At 40.7% G+C, this 18,318-nt stretch overlaps 2 protein-coding genes and 1 non-coding gene across 10 annotated transcripts in view; 1 reads left to right on the forward strand and 2 right to left on the reverse strand.

Annotated features, from left to right (window-relative positions):
* Positions 1-217: 217 nt before the first annotated feature.
* LOC141902247 (reelin-like) lies at positions 218-4,766 on the reverse strand. The gene is made up of 5 exons (XM_074789891.1): positions 4,558-4,766; positions 4,057-4,127; positions 3,864-3,960; positions 907-1,003; positions 218-400 (listed from the first exon to the last, which is right to left on the reverse strand). The coding sequence occupies exons 1-5, from the start codon at positions 4,764-4,766 to the stop codon at positions 218-220; spliced, it is 657 nt and encodes a 218-aa protein (XP_074645992.1).
* A 2,394-nt stretch (positions 4,767-7,160) lies between these two features.
* Positions 7,161-7,232, reverse strand: Trnap-cgg (transfer RNA proline (anticodon CGG)). Its single transcript has one exon. It is a non-coding gene; the product is annotated as a tRNA-Pro (tRNA).
* Positions 7,233-7,766: 534 nt separating this feature from the next.
* Positions 7,767-18,318, forward strand: part of LOC141901324 (plasma membrane calcium-transporting ATPase 2-like) — a 106,207-nt gene continuing 95,655 nt past the window's right edge. For 7 of the 8 annotated variants that reach the window (XM_074788490.1, XM_074788496.1, XM_074788494.1 and 4 more), the window contains exons 1-3: positions 7,767-7,792; positions 8,736-8,791; positions 11,081-11,129. The gene's annotated coding sequence lies outside the window, so the exon portion shown is untranslated. Of the gene's footprint in view, positions 7,793-8,735; positions 8,792-11,080; positions 11,130-11,157; positions 11,170-18,318 lie in introns of those variants that run through there. The other variant, XM_074788491.1, reaches the window with a different exon arrangement.

Here is an 18,318-nt window from a genome sequence, read left to right on the forward strand (position 1 = left end):
ATTACAGAATTGCACAATAATATGAATGATATTGAAAAATACAATAATATTACGACAATATTATGGAAAATACGCTTAGAATGGAAAATATTGTCAAAACTTTTCCGTGAGTTGAGAGTTTGATTATTGGTTCAACTATTATATTCAAATAGTCATCTTCAGGAATACAAGTTATGGCAGAATATTCATGATAATTTTTCTTTTTTCTTCAATTCAATTATGGACAGTCACTTGTCTTGAAGTCTGACCTGATCTGTTTCAATGTGTTCCACGACGAACACGACGAGTCCGCGGAATACTCCACTAGTATGTCTGAATCGTTGAACGGTTTAGCGCAGATTCCCGTTCCTAAAGTGAACTGTAAACTGGCGGCTGATGTCGTGTTTAAAACTGTCGTTACCTGTTAGAAAATATACATCAGAATTTCGTAAATTGTGCATTCAAAGGCTATTGATGAAAAGGAGAAAGCTTGAAGGTGAATGTCTTCTCGGAACGAATTTATGACCTTTGAAGAAAACCCAAAATCATTAAGAAAAACAAAGACAGTAGTGACGTTTTGACTATGCGCCTGTTTCGTTTTCGAAAATGGCTCATCACTACTCCATTAATCTTTCATCATGCGTGGGATTTTTCTGCAGACAGTCATTGTCAATGGAAGCAAACGTATATAATCTTACTCGCAATAGACATAAATTGCTTTATGTGTGAATAATGTTCTTTCAAGGAACTGTAACTATGGGGGTGGGAGAAGGGGTATCAGGTTTGTTACTAAATTGCTTTTATTTTCGAATATGATATATACACCATGCTGTTTCTGTTACACTCAAAATAGATTCCGTAATCAAGAAAGATTTATCAGTATTTGGGAACTATAGTTTTCTCCATAGGTTGGATGGAATCCCTCACCAGTTCTCTTCGAACGGACGACTGACAGAAGACAGCCGATTTGCCGGTGGCGATGTGTCCGCAGATTTTACTAAATTCTAGACCACTCGTTTTCGACCTGAAATAAAATGAAGAATCAAACGATGCCGTTATCTTTCTGAGAAGAGCTTTACTAGAATTCAGTGAAAGTATCGTTCTTTATTGAGGCTTCTCGTGAACCTACGTCACAATAGCGTTAGAAAAAGAACATTACGCAACTATTGTATTTCTGTAAGTTCTTCATTTATACACGAGATATGTCAGTTAACCGAAGAGAATTTTGGCATCAGTTTACAGAATGCAAATACAAAACTTATTCTTTTTCTCTGAATTTCACGTTTTTTTCTATGACGCCGATAACGCCGTGCGCAGTCGGTGGAATGTAAGAAAGTTAATGCCGGAGAATGTCGGAACAAAACAATCCATTAGCGAGAACAGTCAGGTGCCTCCTCCGCCCACTCAGGCACCTCATGACGATCAAACGTCTTAGTTTTTTTTTCTTCGCGTTCATTTATAGAGCGAATTATTTTGCAGACAATTTGGCCACAACTGCGCGAAGGTGCGGGCCATTTCATCTCCGTACGAAATCTTCATTTCTACCACAGTGCGCTTTTAGAAGAATAGCCAATGTTATACGGGAATAAAAATCTTAGATTCCCATTTTCTTCCGTATTTGAATGCGACATCATCTATGAAATTATCAAATCTATTCCGTGAAGTAATCTAGAATCTATAGGTGATTCGCTGTTTTTGTTGCTATTATTCCGTAAGATGTAAAGCATCTGCCAAAGAAATGTAGACGAAAAACTTTCAGAATTGTTCTTCATCTTGGACAGATGTACAGGTGTTTATATTTCCGTGTTACGTATAACTCTTGTACAAATGCCAAAAATTGATTCGTCGGGGGTAAATTCCAACGCGGTACTAAATTAAACACTTGTTCTTCGAAAACTTCACTGGTGAAGAATTTACATCAACATCTACCCGAAAAAATAACTACAATAAACTATCGGACTATTTACACGCAGAAAACGACAAAAAAAAGTACAAAAATGGACAAAATGATCTCCAACCTTGTAATTTTGCTATTTCCAAAATCTCGATGTATTAAATTAGGCAGCCAAGAAAATTCACCCGAATTAGTCGCTTGCCGGTTCAGACTGAATGGAAGATTGTTTGAATGAACCGGAACCGAATTTCCCAATTATGTGCTTCGATTTATAAAAAAAATTCTGTTAACTCGACCGCCGATCACACAACTATATTTGTACTTCGATTTCCGATTTCAAAATCAAACCCCCTGTTTCGCTCCCGGCAGGTGTGGTGGGTCTGTATGGGACACTCAATCAAACATTTACCAGCCAAATAAATAACAGGGAAATTCCCTATTTTAAGATCAAAGAATTAGAATAGTTAGTCAGATAAAATATGAACGCATGAAGTAGAACGGCCTTGTATAAAGTCCCGTGGTAAGATTGACGTAAAGAAAAAATATCCGGGATTTGTTTGCGATGCGGGGTAACCTTTTCACCTTTAAATGCGTTTACCATCATAAACCGAACTGTAAATACCCCGGAAATTACTGTAAGAACTTGTGGATTATTGTATTTCTGAAAAGTTGATAGAAGCCAGGAGTAGAAGCACCCTGATACTAGCGTTCGTTTTTTTTTAAGGGTGGACTCGTATTGGAGTCCATGGCCAGTGAGTTACACTCTAATGGACACGTTGTCCGGTCGCGAGTGCAGAAATGGTCACAAATCTTTAGATTGGTTATAACTAGTTTGATTGGCCTCTAGAACCAATAGACATGCTGGTCTTAAATCTAGGACTCGACTGTGCTACTTTCCCATAGAGTCAAATTCCTAACGACAACTAGTTGCTACGACAACAAGTACGAAAATACCAAAACCTAAGCCTAAGAGTCTGACGGTTTATGTTGAAAATAGTGTGCATTTCTACGAATTAAGTTATTAAGAAAAGTTAATCAACTTCGGAGAATAAGACTCGATACTAATAGCTCATGTCGGCTGATGGGCAACTATTGAATGCAGTTCAAAGGAGAACTTTTCCAAACAACTTCTTTGATCGAACATCGGAAAAAAAGAATCATTTTATCAACCAACCTCGTCGGAGCATTTCTTGATAACGCAGTACAAAGAGGGGTCTTCAAAATATTATGTATATACGTTTTTATTGTTATGACTGCGCTACAATCTATGTAATAACGCGGCGTAAACAGTTCTTGTATTAGGAAAAACTGCAGCAGCATTCACACGGTTATCTACACTTTACAGACACGCGTGTAACATCAGGTGAAGATATGAGAAAATATCATACATAACAACAGGAATGTTGTTGATCACTTATCTTTATATACAAGATAATGGAAACCGTCATATTAGTAATAACTTCATACTTCCTATTTCTCCCATTCATACGAAATATTGGTAATTACCAACAAGAGAAACTCTTTTCATCAAGGATAAAGTCGCATCTCCGTCACTGAATATACGGTCTCTTTTGTACTAGACTTTCATGTAGATATAAATATCAAGGAGCCAAAAGTCTTGATGCGTACAGAAACCATTGAGTTGAATTGGCTTGGTATCTCTCTTGCTATCTATCTCCAACATATAGATACCAAGGATACATCAGCCATTATTAATTACGAGATATTAAGACAATAATCTATCGAGAACACTAAGGGACCCAGACCCAGTTGCACAGTTCTAAGTTCGACATTTGACTGAAATCATCGAAAATGAGCTAGTCTTACGACGTTAGCTCTTACTTACAAATGGGTCCAGATATCATTTATTGTTTCACCGAGGACTGGATTTGGATATCTTAATTTTACAACTTTACGCTGTGGAACTGCATATCATTTTCTGAAAAATTGATACCGTAAAAAGCCTCATCAAAAAAGGTCCAATTCTTACCAGATGTTTCGACTGGATTCTAAAGATTCGAAATCCTCTCTGAGTATGACTCCAGTTTGGTATAAACCACTCAGTACCGGTCTGGGTGAAACTGACGCTGCAATTACAATCGATTCAAAATGTTTTTCTTTTTAGAAAAGGATATGTAATGAATGATAGGAAATTGAAACCCCGAATCCAGCGGGATACTGACCCCCGGCTTCACAAAGCTCCGTAATGTATCGATCTTTGAATAAAACCTTGTCACCCACAACAGCAGTAGCTCTGAAACGATTTGAGATAAATCAGTGTTGCTTAATTCATCTTCTACACCTGAACATTTCATCATTTCAATCAAAAAGATTTCTGTAATCAGTGATTGAAATTCAGTAAAATTCAACCACCGATCACACACACACAACTGTGTACTTCAATTTCCGATTTCAAAATCAAACCCCCTGTTTCGTTCCCGGCAGGTGTGGTGGGTTTGTAAGGGACACCAAATCATAACAAATCAAACGAAATATCTGCCAATCGAGTATATAACAACAGGGTCAATCCCTATTTTAAGATCAGAAATAGATCATGGAGGGGTACAGATAACTGAAAACCATTTTAAATGACGACGAATTGATTTTTTCAAATCATGAATTTAAAATTTGGGCACAAACCGAAGGTGCAGATATTCAAGGGGTTGACTGTGTTTTTCACTCACATGAACGTCACACATCCGTATCCACGAGGCGGAGCCATCCATGTGAATCCCAATTGTTTTATCGGTCGTTTACTACTATGAGATAAGATGATGTTACACATATAGTTTACATCGTCGCTATCTGAAGCCGTTGATTGTAGTCGATTTGACGCGTCGTGAACTGAAGATCGTTCACCTCCGTTTTCACTGATCGAATACAAAGCCGTCATGACGAATCCATCGAATTTCAAATTTGACTCGATTCGTACTGAAAAAAATACCGAACAAACAAACAATTACCGTGTGTATGTTATTTTCGTTTATCTGAGATACTATTTTTCACGAGTTATATTCAGACTAATAGCAGACCAAGAATATTAGACCTTTTCTAATTACTTGATTTTTTTCAATAAAAAATGGGAGGACGATGCGAAATGTCTTTTTATTATAGGCCCTAATAGGCTTCAAAATGGAAGGAAAACGGAAGAGGAATGAAATATTTTTTTTCATTATTTGAGAATTTTCCGCTTAGAATTTCGGAAGAAATAAAAAAGGAGTGAAAATTGCGATGAATTTATATTTAAATGATGCAAGAAATGAAAAAGAACTAAAAATAATCACAAGATTGAAAATTGTATAAACATGATATTTACAAGTTGCTAGATTGAAAAGCAAGACGCACACTATTTTTTAGATGTGATGAAAACACGAAGGAGGACTGCAAATCTTCTCACCTACATAAAAATTCCCTGGGATGAAGCTGTTAGGATCACCGTCTATAGAGACAGAAATAGCGAGTTGATCTTCTATATCTGCGGTTGTAAGTTGTTCACCGGCATTACGATTAAAATGACATAAGAACAGGAACGGAGACAGGTCCCGCCTGTTTCCGTTCACTGCCATCGCAGAAACTAGCGCTGCTAAATGTAGTAACTTCAACATCGCAATCGCTTGAAAAATACAAAATGAAATTTATTTAAAACAGGCTAGAAATACAGCAACTTCTCACAACGACATTACTTTATGCGGCATCTACAACGTCGCTAACCCTTGCCGGGATTTGAACCCGGGAACGCAAGCATTCAAACCTACGCTTACGAAAATATTTATGCAACAATTGAGGAAAACCGATACCCGTTTCATGTTACTGGCCCTCGGGTCAAAATAGATATTCAATTCTTTTCAAATTGTTTTTAGATATGTATTCAGCATAATGCGCTAGGTTTTTAATCGAAATTAGTTTTACTTGAAAAGTTTTGCCAAACTGTTGTCTCTAACAGCGCGTTATAGCGAATTTCAAAATCACCTAATTTCTACGTAGTTACAGTTCTCAGATGCTGCTAATTCCTGGAAAATTCATCCCTTGCCTCCGTGGTAGATGGATTAACTCGGGATATCTTCGAAATCGTTTTAGGCCCAACGGATTAACTTCAGGCAACACTCGAATACTTCAGGAGCAGACCCTCTGATCTCTATTCTATAATTCGACTATACCTGGGACCATTTATACCCCTTATGCAAACTCATTTTCTGACCCATATGGAAACAAAGGTTGCGGTTATTCTTGATGATTATTAGCGCTCTAATAATAATGACGGTTAACGCGTAATGAATTCACTCTCATCGGAACCAACATTCATCTCTCGTCTCGAAAACAGGTTAAAGTTTTCGAGCATGAATCAGACGAAAAAAATACGGAGAAAGATGAATATCTATAGCGCTCTTTGTGCACTGGTTATAGGGGTATGTAATTATATAACACATTTACAGGGGTGAAAAGTTGACAAATCCAATTGCTTTCTCCGTGAACCCTACTCATCATCGACATCTCTGCTCTAGCATTGTACATCGACGAATTCCCCTTCACCATCAACACCCCCGGGACGCAACTCGATCTAAGGCCCACAAGCCCCCTGGGTCCACACCTGCCCCCCATTACTGTAGTGGGCCAAATGGAAAAGAAAAGATGACTTCATCTCAATCCTTGTCTAGGAATGAATACATAAAATCTCAAGTCCATAGATTTGATTCGCAGTAATTGATAAAAAACCAGTCCGTGTTACTATTTTCAGTTTTCTAACTATTTCAGGTACCGGTAGGCTCTTTTTGCAAATGATTCACTTTTTGAACGATTTTGCATTTTCAATAAAGTTGAATATAACATAACACGAAGGCCTACGCGTTTCTTTTTTCTTCTATGAAACAAATGAATAAACGAATTCGTTACGCTAAACAATTCGTGATAGATTATAAAACGAGTCGATGCCTGTCAAAAATCCAGGCTCAGAGTTTCGGGGAATGAAAGTCGTAGAAAAAAATGATTATTGCACCCCTCCCTAAAGCCCGTATTAGAATATTTAGCAAGCTTTTTGAAATAATTCGGATAAAGTCAAGATCTCATCACCTACCTGTTAGGATAGTTGAGTAGCAATATCAGTACTATCAGTTCGCATGATTACACACACACAGCTGATCATAATAACACTGATTGCTAACAGCGCACTGAGGCCTTCTGTCAATAAATAACGTTTTAGAAAACAGTGATATGAATTTTCGTTCAACCTCTTATTAATATGAAAAAAACGTCGGAGTCAATCGACTGAGATAAAAATAAAATATGCGTGGGGCTCGTCCGGGAATCGAACCCGGGACCTCTCGCACCCGAAGCGAGAATCATACCTCTAGACCAACGAGCCGATACAAACGTGGCCGACAAATACAATTTATAAACGGCAAACCTTGGATGCCGTAGATGATGTCATTTTCGTTCTGGTTTTGTCGGCGAGATAACGCGATAGGGCTACCCGCTATTAGGTTGGCTAAATCTGGTGCTGGACAGTCCTGTTTGTTAAATTATCATTTTTGAGGGTAGACCCCACAGGCCGTTGGTTGTTTACTGATCTCGTACGGAACTGGATTTGGGTCCAAAATTCTTAAAAATAAAACCTCACAAAATATGTTGATTGATCAATGAATATAAATCGTGTTTCGTATTCCGTATTTTGTATCAATATGGGTATTTTTATTGGAGCTGCTTTCGGGACGTGATGCAGGATTCGAGCCTGCTGACTCGCGACTAGCAGTGCGCGCGCCGGTCGATGATGTCAATAAACGCACGTGCTTCCCCATACAGCGAATGACGTCAGTTTCTATGGCGACTGCACCGATGACCTATGAAAACGCGTGTTGTAAACACGTGATCGATGACGTCGACCGGTTTATGAGGTGTGTGTTAATCTCAGCTGTTTTCTACGAGGTAAATACGCCCAGTTTTCTGGCAGTTTTAGCCCGGTAAGGACGCGTCACGCCGTGTCCAACTGACCGTCAGTTCTCCATACTTACTCGGCGACCGGGCGGTTCGGTTAGAACCGTTGTGGCTCCGGATAAACCCGCAAATACTGTCAGAATACCCCGTGAAAATGGCGCATCCCTGGGATTTCCTCGGGTCTTCGTCTCGAAAATTTGAATTCAACCGGAAAACTGATCTCTAGAAAATTGGTTGCATGCCTCGTAATGTTGCTGTCACCCTACAATCCAACCTTTTCTTTACCAGAACCCAGTCCCATCCTCATCGTAATTAACGTGAATGTTGTCGGATTTTATTAACGTTCCACCCTCCTTGCCTTGGGCCCTGGCCCTGCGAACTGAGCCCGCGGTTAGTTTTACTGTGGCGCTGAGACACTGCGCTTCACCCCTGCCTTTATCAGTTGCAACAAGAAAACTGTAAACTTATGGCACGCACTCTCCAATGTCCATCTCAGACGTCCAGTGCGGACCAACATCCTGACCTAGCATGGCAACATCCCTACCCACATCCTTTGACTATCCATCCAACTTAGTTCGGCCTGTAGGCAGCTATCTGTATCTTCAATACCTGATTTCAAAACCAAACCCGCGTTTTAGTTCCCAACAGGGACACATCAAATAAGCAATACTCGGATCTCTGCAATAAGAGAAGCATATAATTAGCCCACTTTTGGTCCCAGTGGGCTATTGCCGTTTTGTTCACCAGGGGTATTGAATATTGAAATCGTCAGATTATCAAGCATTTTGACTTGTGAGCACGGTGTCCGTGGACCCCTTGTTTATTCTCTTATCATATCCCAATAGGGCCTAACAGTTCGGTTGCTTATATCGATAGGCCTGTCGAAGTGACTTTCGTTTTACAGCCATTTCAATTTATGTGTTTTTCATTTCAGCTTCGAAAACGAAATTTCATCATTTCTCGAGACTGAAAACATCGCAATAACATCAGGTAAGTTCGAAATATATACTGACTAAAATCATCATAATGTATGTCTCTGAGCGGAGTCCAGACTAGCGCGCCATCTACTGGCGATGATCGAAAACGATGCTACATCATTAGTTATTCATTGATGGTATTTGATATTATATTGAGCGCTGACGTTGAGCTTCTTAGATTTCTGGCATTTCTCATAATTCGGTCTTCTCGATGATGATTTCTGTTATAGGATATTTTGATGAATAATTGCTTTTCAGCGGAAACCAGAACGCCAAATATCGGCTAGCACTGAATGTATGACAATATTTAACTGCAAAATATTGAATAGTTTCAGAAAGGACATTATTGAACTGTGAAATACTTGAATAGTACCAAGAATAAGAAATTATTTAATGTTGTTGGTAATTAAATAGGCCTAATTCAAAAAGTTATCTGCATGATAATGTTCATATCATGATATACCTAGCTACTTGCACTTGTTTTCTATGAGATAGGTACCCTAGAAAGATAACAAATATCAGATCGACTTTTTAAGTTTTTTTTATCCGTGTTCTCTGTATGAAAGAAATACATGATTTCCTGTTGTTACGTCGATTCATGGGGAAATCCAAAAAATTTCTGATATCCTACCAGCGCGTCATTGTTGAATTTACTTCCTCCCAGATATTGTGTGAAGTAGGTAGGTAAGATATGTTAAGCCCTCAGTCGCTGCAGGGCATTTTCATAAATGTATTGCTGAAATCTTTCGAAGCGTTGGACATAATCAATACGCATTGGTCATTGGATTGTGATTCAGCAGAGTTTGCTCTGTCTCTTGGGACGGATGACTGCACTCTCAAATCTCTCTCTATATATAGATGGCTTATGGATGGATTTAAGCGGATCATTCCTGTAAACATTGAACAGAATTTGTGGTAATAATAAGAACCAGCAGAGCTCAGTTGTACTATCGTGACTTACATACAGAAATAGTCTTAGATCATAATTCACAGGACTGGGCCCAGTTACACAGTCGTGACTTACATATATAGGCTAAGTGTTCTTAAATCTGAGTTGTTTGATTGGCAAGTCCAGTGCAAGTGGGCATAGTTTCCTGTGGGGGTTCCACAAGGCAAGGCATTTGACCTGGGTATCAGGGTACCACAAGGCTAAGTATTTGACCAGGTATCAGGGTACCACAAGGCGAAGTATTTGACCAGGTATCAGGGTACTATAAGGCAAGGTATTTGACCAGGTATCAGGGTACCACAAGGCAAAGTATTTGACCAGGTATCAGGGTACTATAAGGCAAAGTATTTGACCAGGTATCAGGGTACCACAAGGCAAAGTATTTGACCAGGTATCAGGGTACTATAAGGCAAAGTATTTGACCAGGTATCAGGGTACTATAAGGCTTAGTATTTGACCAGGTATCAGGGTACTGCTAGGCGAGGTATTTCATCCAGTAGATCCCAGTGTATCGGGCTACCACGAGGTGTTTGACCCTGTAAAGCTCAGTGTATCAGGGTACCACAAGGCAAGGTATTGGTCCCTGTAGATCTCAGTATATCGGGGTACCACAGGGTGAGTTATTTGACCCTGTAAATCTCAGTGTATCAGGGTACCACAAGGCGAGGTATTTGACCATGTAGATCTCAGCGTATTTGACCCGGTAGGTCTCAGTATATCGGGGTACCACAGGGTGAGTTATTTGACCCTGTAAATCTCAGTGTATCAGGGTACCACAAGACGAGGTATTTGACCATGTAGATCTCAGTGTATTTGACCCGGCAGATCTCAGTATATCGGGGTACCACAAGGTGAGTTATTTGACCCTATGCAACCATTATCGAGTTAAATTCTGGTGTCTGTAACTGTAGTTACTATTAACTAAACACTGATTCGCTCCGGTTGAATACGAATTAGATACCGCTATTGGTCGTTTGGTTTTTTGAAGATAAAGGTATTGATTAACGTCGCTGTCATTTGATCGCGTGTGATTGTGTAACTATGGCAACTGTAGCGCTGTTGTGTCGTTTGTCGATGTAAAAGAATTAGTTCACCGTGGAGACCGGTATTACCTGGTATTACCCGTTCTAAAATCTGTCCGAGTTATTAGCAGGCGGCGTTGTGAATTGCGGTGGAACCTCGTTAGTTCATTGTAACGAGGTTCCACTGTATATAGAACTATCGCTTATAACGAACAAATTTTCTCGTGCCCTGAGGTTTATTTTATGAGGTTCTCCAACTGTAAAACCCCTACCCTTCACTTGTCGATACAATTTCATTCTAAAGTGCGTTTATTTTCAATTTCTCTTTTAGATTTTTTGCTTTGAAGTCGTTCATTAGAAATAGCTGATCATTTCACAAAGTAAGTGACCTTCAATCAACCAGTTTAACGGACGTACTAGGTAACTTTGATACCCTATCTACCCTGTCTGTAAAAACCAGGTCCAAGTGTTTGACTTATCTGTTAGGAGGAACTTTAATGCCCAGGATCCAGTTCCACAGTTCTGAGTTGAATTTGACTCTTTAGAATTAAAACATTCAAAATGAACTGATTTTAACTTAGAGTTTACTCTAACTTGCAACTGTGGAACCGGGGCCCAGTATAACTTGCCCCATGATACTCTCCATGAAAGCTAGGGATGAATTTTATTCTCAGAATTTTGAATAGGGCCTACCGGTATAGGTTTTGACTTGAGGAGTCTATGCGTTTGATCAAAAATACATCCTCTTAAAGTATTTTTGGTTTGATGTAATACAGTCTCTTCGCAGTGTTATAGAATAACTGTTCGATGTATATTTGAATTCACAGCTGTCAAACGTTGTTTTCTATTGTAATATTTACCTTGAGATGTTTAAAGAAATGATCTATCATTCATTTGTATCTCGTATGATCACAGATGTTACAGGAGCCCGTGCTATATTCATATGCTAACACGTAAACTGAACTTACCTGTGTAAGGAGAGGGAGTTGGAGAGTGACAGTATTTTACACATTCTGCCGATCTTTCATGCAATTTTAATCGCAATAGTCCTCAGGACACAGTTACACATTTCTGACTGATTTAATATGGACTACATTTAAAGTCTTTTATAATGACGCCATTGGGACCGACCAAAACGGCATCATAAAAAATTTGGCATTGTTATAACGAATGGTATTTTACATTGAATTTTTCATTAGATTGGGTACATTTTTTCTCCAAAAAACGTTGGCGTTAAGTGAACAGTGGCGTTATAAAGTATGGCAGCGTTTTAACGGACTTTGACTGTATTTAACTTAGAGTAAGTTAACTCTAATAGCCATGGAACTGGAAGGAAATATGAAAGGATCCGCTTTCATTGTTTGGAGTCGATTGCTGTAAGGTACCGGTTAGGGGCGGATCCAGATAGATCCAGAGACAAGCTCCCGTCGAATATTCTCCCGTGCCCTTTTGAAAATACGATGGCAATATATTTTTCAGGGCACTTTTTCCACTCATAACAAAAAAGACGGCAGTTCGCGGCACAAGATTTATTTCATATTCTGCTAAATGTCCTTCTAAGTGCCTAGAAATTGTCTGAAAAAGCAGTGAAATTTCAATATTTTCCAGACTCCTGTTTTGGCTGCGTGGTACACTTAACTTTATACTACTCTATTTCAGTATATATTTATTTGTGCTCCTGGATCTATACCAGTAATGTATTTCAAATGATTTGCTCTCTCTCTTCTCTCTCTCTCTGTTCTCTGTCTCTCTTCTCTCCGAGGCTTTTAGAGCAAATCATTGTTGCGTAATTTCATTATGCCGGTGTTTTATGAGTTTGTATTTGGGAGATAGATTTGATTTCGCCACACGGCGCACTCACTGGCCGTCCATTATCTAAAAGGCTGTTTATTTTACTATCGTACGGTCGTCGGTCGATGGGCTGGTGGATCTGCATCATAGAAAAACGAAACATTACATGGCGAAGAAGAAATGATTATGATTAGTGCGTTTAGGGACATGTGTACTGGTGGTCACGAGATTCAACATCTATTATACATCCCTTTAACCCCTAAATCTGCTTCTCCCTTTCTCCATCTCCCTAACCTCTCCCCTATCCCTCTCCCCACCCCCTCTCTCCTTCCTTCCCTGCTATCCCACTCCCTCTCCACCCCTCCCCTATCCCTCTCCCTACCTCTTCCCTTTTCCCACTCCCTCTCCACCCCTCCCCTTCTCCCTACCCTTCCCCTCCCTCTCCCTATTGTTTTCTCTACCTCTTTCCCTATCCCTCCTCTCTCCCTACCCCCACCCCATCCCTCTCCTCCCTCTCCCTACCTACCCTCCCTCTCCTCCCTACCTGTTGTTGCTGAAATCCCTGTTGATACTTAAACAGAATTATGTTGCGGTATGGACCACCGATAAGACTGCTACTGCTACGATGATGTTGTGTAGGGGTTTATTGTTTATGGTTTTCTTTGTCACTGGTTTTTCTTTGTTCTGTGTTTTATTGCTGATTCACGTTCAGATAAGTCGCCAAGGCGTTCTCTCTCTCTCTCTCTCTCGTCCCCATCCATCGTCCCCATCCATCGTCCCCATCGTCTCCCTCTCCCCTCTCTCTCTCTCTCTCTCCATCGTCTCCATCCATCGTCTCCATCCATTGTCTCCATCCATCGTCTCCATCCATCGTCTCCATCCATCGTCTCCAACGTCTCCATCTCCCTCTCCCCCTCTCTCTCTCTCTCTCTCTCTCTCTCTCTCTCTCTCTCTCTCTCTCTCTCTCTCTCTCTCTCTCTCTCTCGCCCCGGTCGTACAGATTTATGATATCATAACAAAGAAACAAATCATAGAATACAATCTGCTGATTGATGCTTGTTTCATTGTTTCTGTGTTCGATATGTTTCCGGTAACTGACTGCACCTTCAGCACCGCTATGCGCTGAGCCATATTGCGGCTATTTGTGACCTGGTTCTAAACGTCCTATGACCAGGTAGCATTCGTTATGGAACATAGTTCAAGATAATGTAAGATCTCGGAAATTTTTCCTTGAGCTGAATTGAGTTTATTTGTCATCTTCAGTGACGCTATATTCCATGCGTTTCATGGGGGTTAGTGTAGTTCTAGTGTTTCTCTGTAGACGGCAGCACGGTCTGGTCCTAATTTTCTTCAGTATAGGTACCCCGTGTTCAGGGTGCGGAGATAGCGTTGAGAAGGTCATTATTGGAATTATCGACGAATCTTCGTTTATTTTTTGGTTTTTCTCGTCGTCTCGTGTCTTGTCTGAGACGTGTTGTTAATTAGTGATCAGAACGTTTATCAGCTTCGCGCTACAAATCTCGAGTCGTTTGAGTTTAAAAAAAAGAGTCTCGATTTAAATTACTTCGTCGTCGTCGTAACAGGGAACCTTCCTTGATTCCTTAATGATAACTGCTCTAAAAGATGCTTGAAACTTCTTTAATTTGAGCAAAATTCCTGAAACTCCTTTCATTTTGAGGAAAAGGCGATAAGAAATTCTAGAAGTGGTTGAGTGAATAGACTACGCCTAAATCAAGACCTAAGTCCGGACCGGGATTTTATTCTTTACCCAATTTTGCGGTTACTGATTCAGGAAGGATAGGAATTAGCTAATGAAATAGAGATAAGGCTAAAAAAAATTGATAACTTGTTTCTCCGCTCTGCTGAGCTTAAATGTTGACCCGGCCGGCCGCCTATCTACCCTATACATTACTTTTTTAAAAATCATGATCAATTTAACCATAACAGACCCGGCCGCTATAGAAATGAACTGTTTATAAATTTTATCATATTTTACAAATATGACCCGGCCGCTGCGGAGAAACAATGTATCATTTTTGTTTAGCCTAAACAGCATCGATTTATTTAGGATGAGTGTTACTGTAATTAGGATATGAAAGTGATGCAGACATTTCCTTTAAATTTTTCGAATTTTCCCCTTTATAACTCCGTATATCCCGGAATGACTGAACCGTCGGGAACCTGGGTTTAGTTCATTATGTCATTCTGTCTTTGTCTATTGGATGAATAGGGTTTTCAGTGATGATGGCGGGTATTCCCCCTCTTCGCTCCACATCCCCCTCAACCTCTCCCCCTCAACCTCTCTCCTTCACGTCCCCTCTCCCCGCGGCGAGAGATGTCTCGTCATTCCGTCAGCGACTGACGATGAAAGATCAAATAGGAAGAATTACTCGACGCGATGCGAGTACGTGTCTAGAATTATACAGTACATTCTCTTTGAGCTAACCCCCCATCCCCCCCACTCCCCGTCCCCCCTGCCAACTATTTTCCTAATTTGTTCGTCTATTGTCGCGACGAGTGCTGATTTAATTTGTTTAATGTACTGAGATGTGAATAGGTGTTAATAATGGGATCGACTGCCGTATTGAATTCTGAAAACATTCATAATGAATCGATGCCACTTTGCAGAAATTGGGCAGCCATCGCCCCTCCTGATCGTGTGCAAATCCCCATTAAACTGAGGAATGCAATCATGTCTTCACTCATTCTTTCTCTGTTCTCTCTCCCCTCCTCTCTCTCCCCTCCTCTCCCTCTCGCCTCTTCTCTCTCCCCTCCTCTTCTCTCTCCTCTCCACTCTTGGTCCCCCTCTTCTCTTTCCAATTCTCTCTCTCTTACGCATTAAAGAGGCAATTCTGTAGTGTCGTTCCACATTCCGGTCTCTACAAATAATCATAAACCCAGTGCAATTGTCTCGTTACAGAACTAGCAATAAATCGTGAATATATTGAGTGTATGCAGAGTGGGGTGAGTAGGGATCTGGACGGGGTGACACAGGGCTGGACGGGGTGAGACGAGGCTGGACGGGGTGACACAGGTCTGGAGGGGTGACACCGGTCTGGAGTGGTGACACAGGGCTGGACGGGGTGACACAAAGCTGGACAGGATGACACAGGTCTGGAGGGGTGACACAGGGCTGAACGGGGTGAGACGAGGCTGGCGAGAGGCACAGGGCTAGAAGAGGGTGAGACAGGGCTGGAGATGAGGGGTTGAGAGGGGCTAGAAGGGGGTGAAACAGGATTAGAAGGGGGTGAAACAGGGCTAGAAGGGGGTGAGACAGGGCTAGAAGGGGGTGAAACAGGGCTAGAAGGGGGTGAAACAGGGCTAGTAGGGGTTGGGAGGAGGCTAGGGGTTGGGAGGAGGCTGAAGGGTTGAAAGGAGCTAGAAGGGCTGAGAGGGGCTAGAAGGGGGTGAGACGAGGCTGGCGGGAGAGAGGGCTGGAGGGGAGGGGTTGAGAGGGGCTAGAAGGGGTGAGAGGGGAGCTAGATGGGTGAGAGGGGAGCTGAAGGGCCGAGTGGCGGAAGGGGGTGTTTGATGTGTATATTAAAAGCACAGCACTGTCACCTAATGATGTTGTAAAAGCCTCGGCCGCTGGTGCTCGCTGAGTATTAACCCTCCTATACTGTATAATATCCTCAACTGTCGGTAAATGCTACGATTTATAGATTTCCGATGGACGTTCGAGTCTTCTGTCAATGGACACACAGACACAACGCCTGTCATCATCTAGACGTATAACACTCATACATGTGTATACCTATGCTAACGATATAAGCCTCTCTATCACTACTAAGTAAAACTGCCTTTTCTTGCTGACAGAAGTTTGTTTTCATGTGGTCAAAGCTTCTGAGATCTCGAGAAGCATATGTGTATGAAAAACCGCGACCCGGCTATATAGAGATTTGACGAATTGAATCTAAACCGTGGAAGTGGATGCTGTATAATAGAAATAGTGTAATGTCCTTGTATCGAGATTAGGCTCCAAAACCGGGTATCAAGGCACCTTTTAACAGACACGACCTGCACCCTGTTCAGCTCTGTTGAGTGATAAGCTTCGATGGAATGGTGGTAGAAGTTAAATGTTATTTGTGGGTAATAATGCTCCATTAAATCTATTATTCATCCAATTCGGAGATCCCCGTTAAATACCGAGTTAGAATTTTGGGAGTGGTTGAGATAAATCTGTGGCAAAGTTGAGGAGACTGGTAAAATTCTACCCCGAGTTTGTGTCAAATACTGCGTAAGAGTTTGAGAAATACAGTAGACTCTGTCTCTTAATGGGCTCAGTTTCACAAAAAGGTTTACTTCTTAAATCGATTCAATTTCTTTGTTAATTCAGTTTTGTCTTAAATCGATTTAGGCCTTAATCCTTTTTGTGAAACTGGGTCCTGGGGTTAAGTTGACACTGATGAAATTCTAACCGAGTTTGGATGAAATACTCGCTCCAGTTCCGCAGATGTGAGTTCTTAGAGTTAATTCTGAGTTAGAATTATAGTTCATTTTCAATTAGTTAACTCAGAGTCAAATCTTAACACAGAACTGTGGAACTGGGTACTGAGTAAAAGTTTTAAGAGAGGCAGTAGACTTCGTTGTTTGGCTGGGAAGATAAATTCAGGAACAAATCTTGTATAAGAGATTGTATTGACTATGTCTTGATACTTTGAGTTGAAGTTTAGGTGGAAAGTATCGGCAAAAATGTCGAATACCGAGTTTGAAAGATTGACATTGACATCGAGAGCATTTAACAGGGTGAAATGTGTAATTGCTGCAGTCATCGAGATCATCACTAAACTGAGTATTTATAATAACTGCACCGGGTTCATCATTACCGACATTGATTTTGAAATGGGCGCGCTATCGCGTTTAACGTGTAACGACGTGGTATTAATTGCCGGTTGGTACTCGCCGTTGGTAGCCGGTAACGTGTTATCTAATCAAGCGGGTTTTGCGCTGGTAGATAGAGAGCGCGGGAGAGAAGCCGCCTTTGACTAAAAGCAAGTTGAAGTTATCGACGTGAAGTGGTTATATGCGGTATACTGCTTGCTGCTGTCTGAGCTCTGCTGCTACTGTGTATTCTTGTGCGCGCGACATTAGTTACTCCCTCTCTCTCTCCCTCTCTCTTGTTGTGGTAGCGGCGTGTGCAAAGAAATATATATAATATATATATATATATCATCAGGATTTATGCGTAGATTAATATTCGAAATTATATCGTGGTAAGTGATTTGAATGTATATATACACGTAAGATTCTGTGTCTTAGATTCAGGCTGGTAAAAGAATTCTACTGCTAAGTTGTTGTCAAATGCTGGATAAGATTTAAGAAATTATCTCGCTGCGGTTAAGTAGAGACTGGTAAAATTATTTGTTAGATTTCGAGTTCGAGCGTAGTCTCTGTCTCTTGAGACTATTGAAATAGTACCACGAGTTGGTGTCAAATACTGAGTAAGAGTTTGTGAAATACAATAGACTCTGTCTCTTACTGTGGTAAGGTTGAGACCGGTAAAATTCTATCACGAGTTGGTGTCAAATACTGAGTAAGAGTTTGTGAAATACAATAGACTCTGTCTCTTACTGTGGTAAAGTTGAGACCGGTAAAATTCTATCGCGAGTTGGTGTCAAATACTGAGTAAGCGATTGAGGAATGCAATAGACTCTGTCTCTTACTGCGTTAAAGTTGAGACCGGTAAAATTCTACCCCGAGTTGGTGTCAAATATTGAGTAAGCGATTGAGGAATACAGTAGACTCTGTCTCTTACTGCGGTAAGATCGGGGTCAAATA

Source organism: Tubulanus polymorphus, chromosome 3 (genome assembly GCF_964204645.1).
Source record: "Tubulanus polymorphus chromosome 3, tnTubPoly1.2, whole genome shotgun sequence".
Classification (NCBI taxonomy): Eukaryota; Metazoa; Nemertea; class Palaeonemertea; order Tubulaniformes; family Tubulanidae; genus Tubulanus; species Tubulanus polymorphus.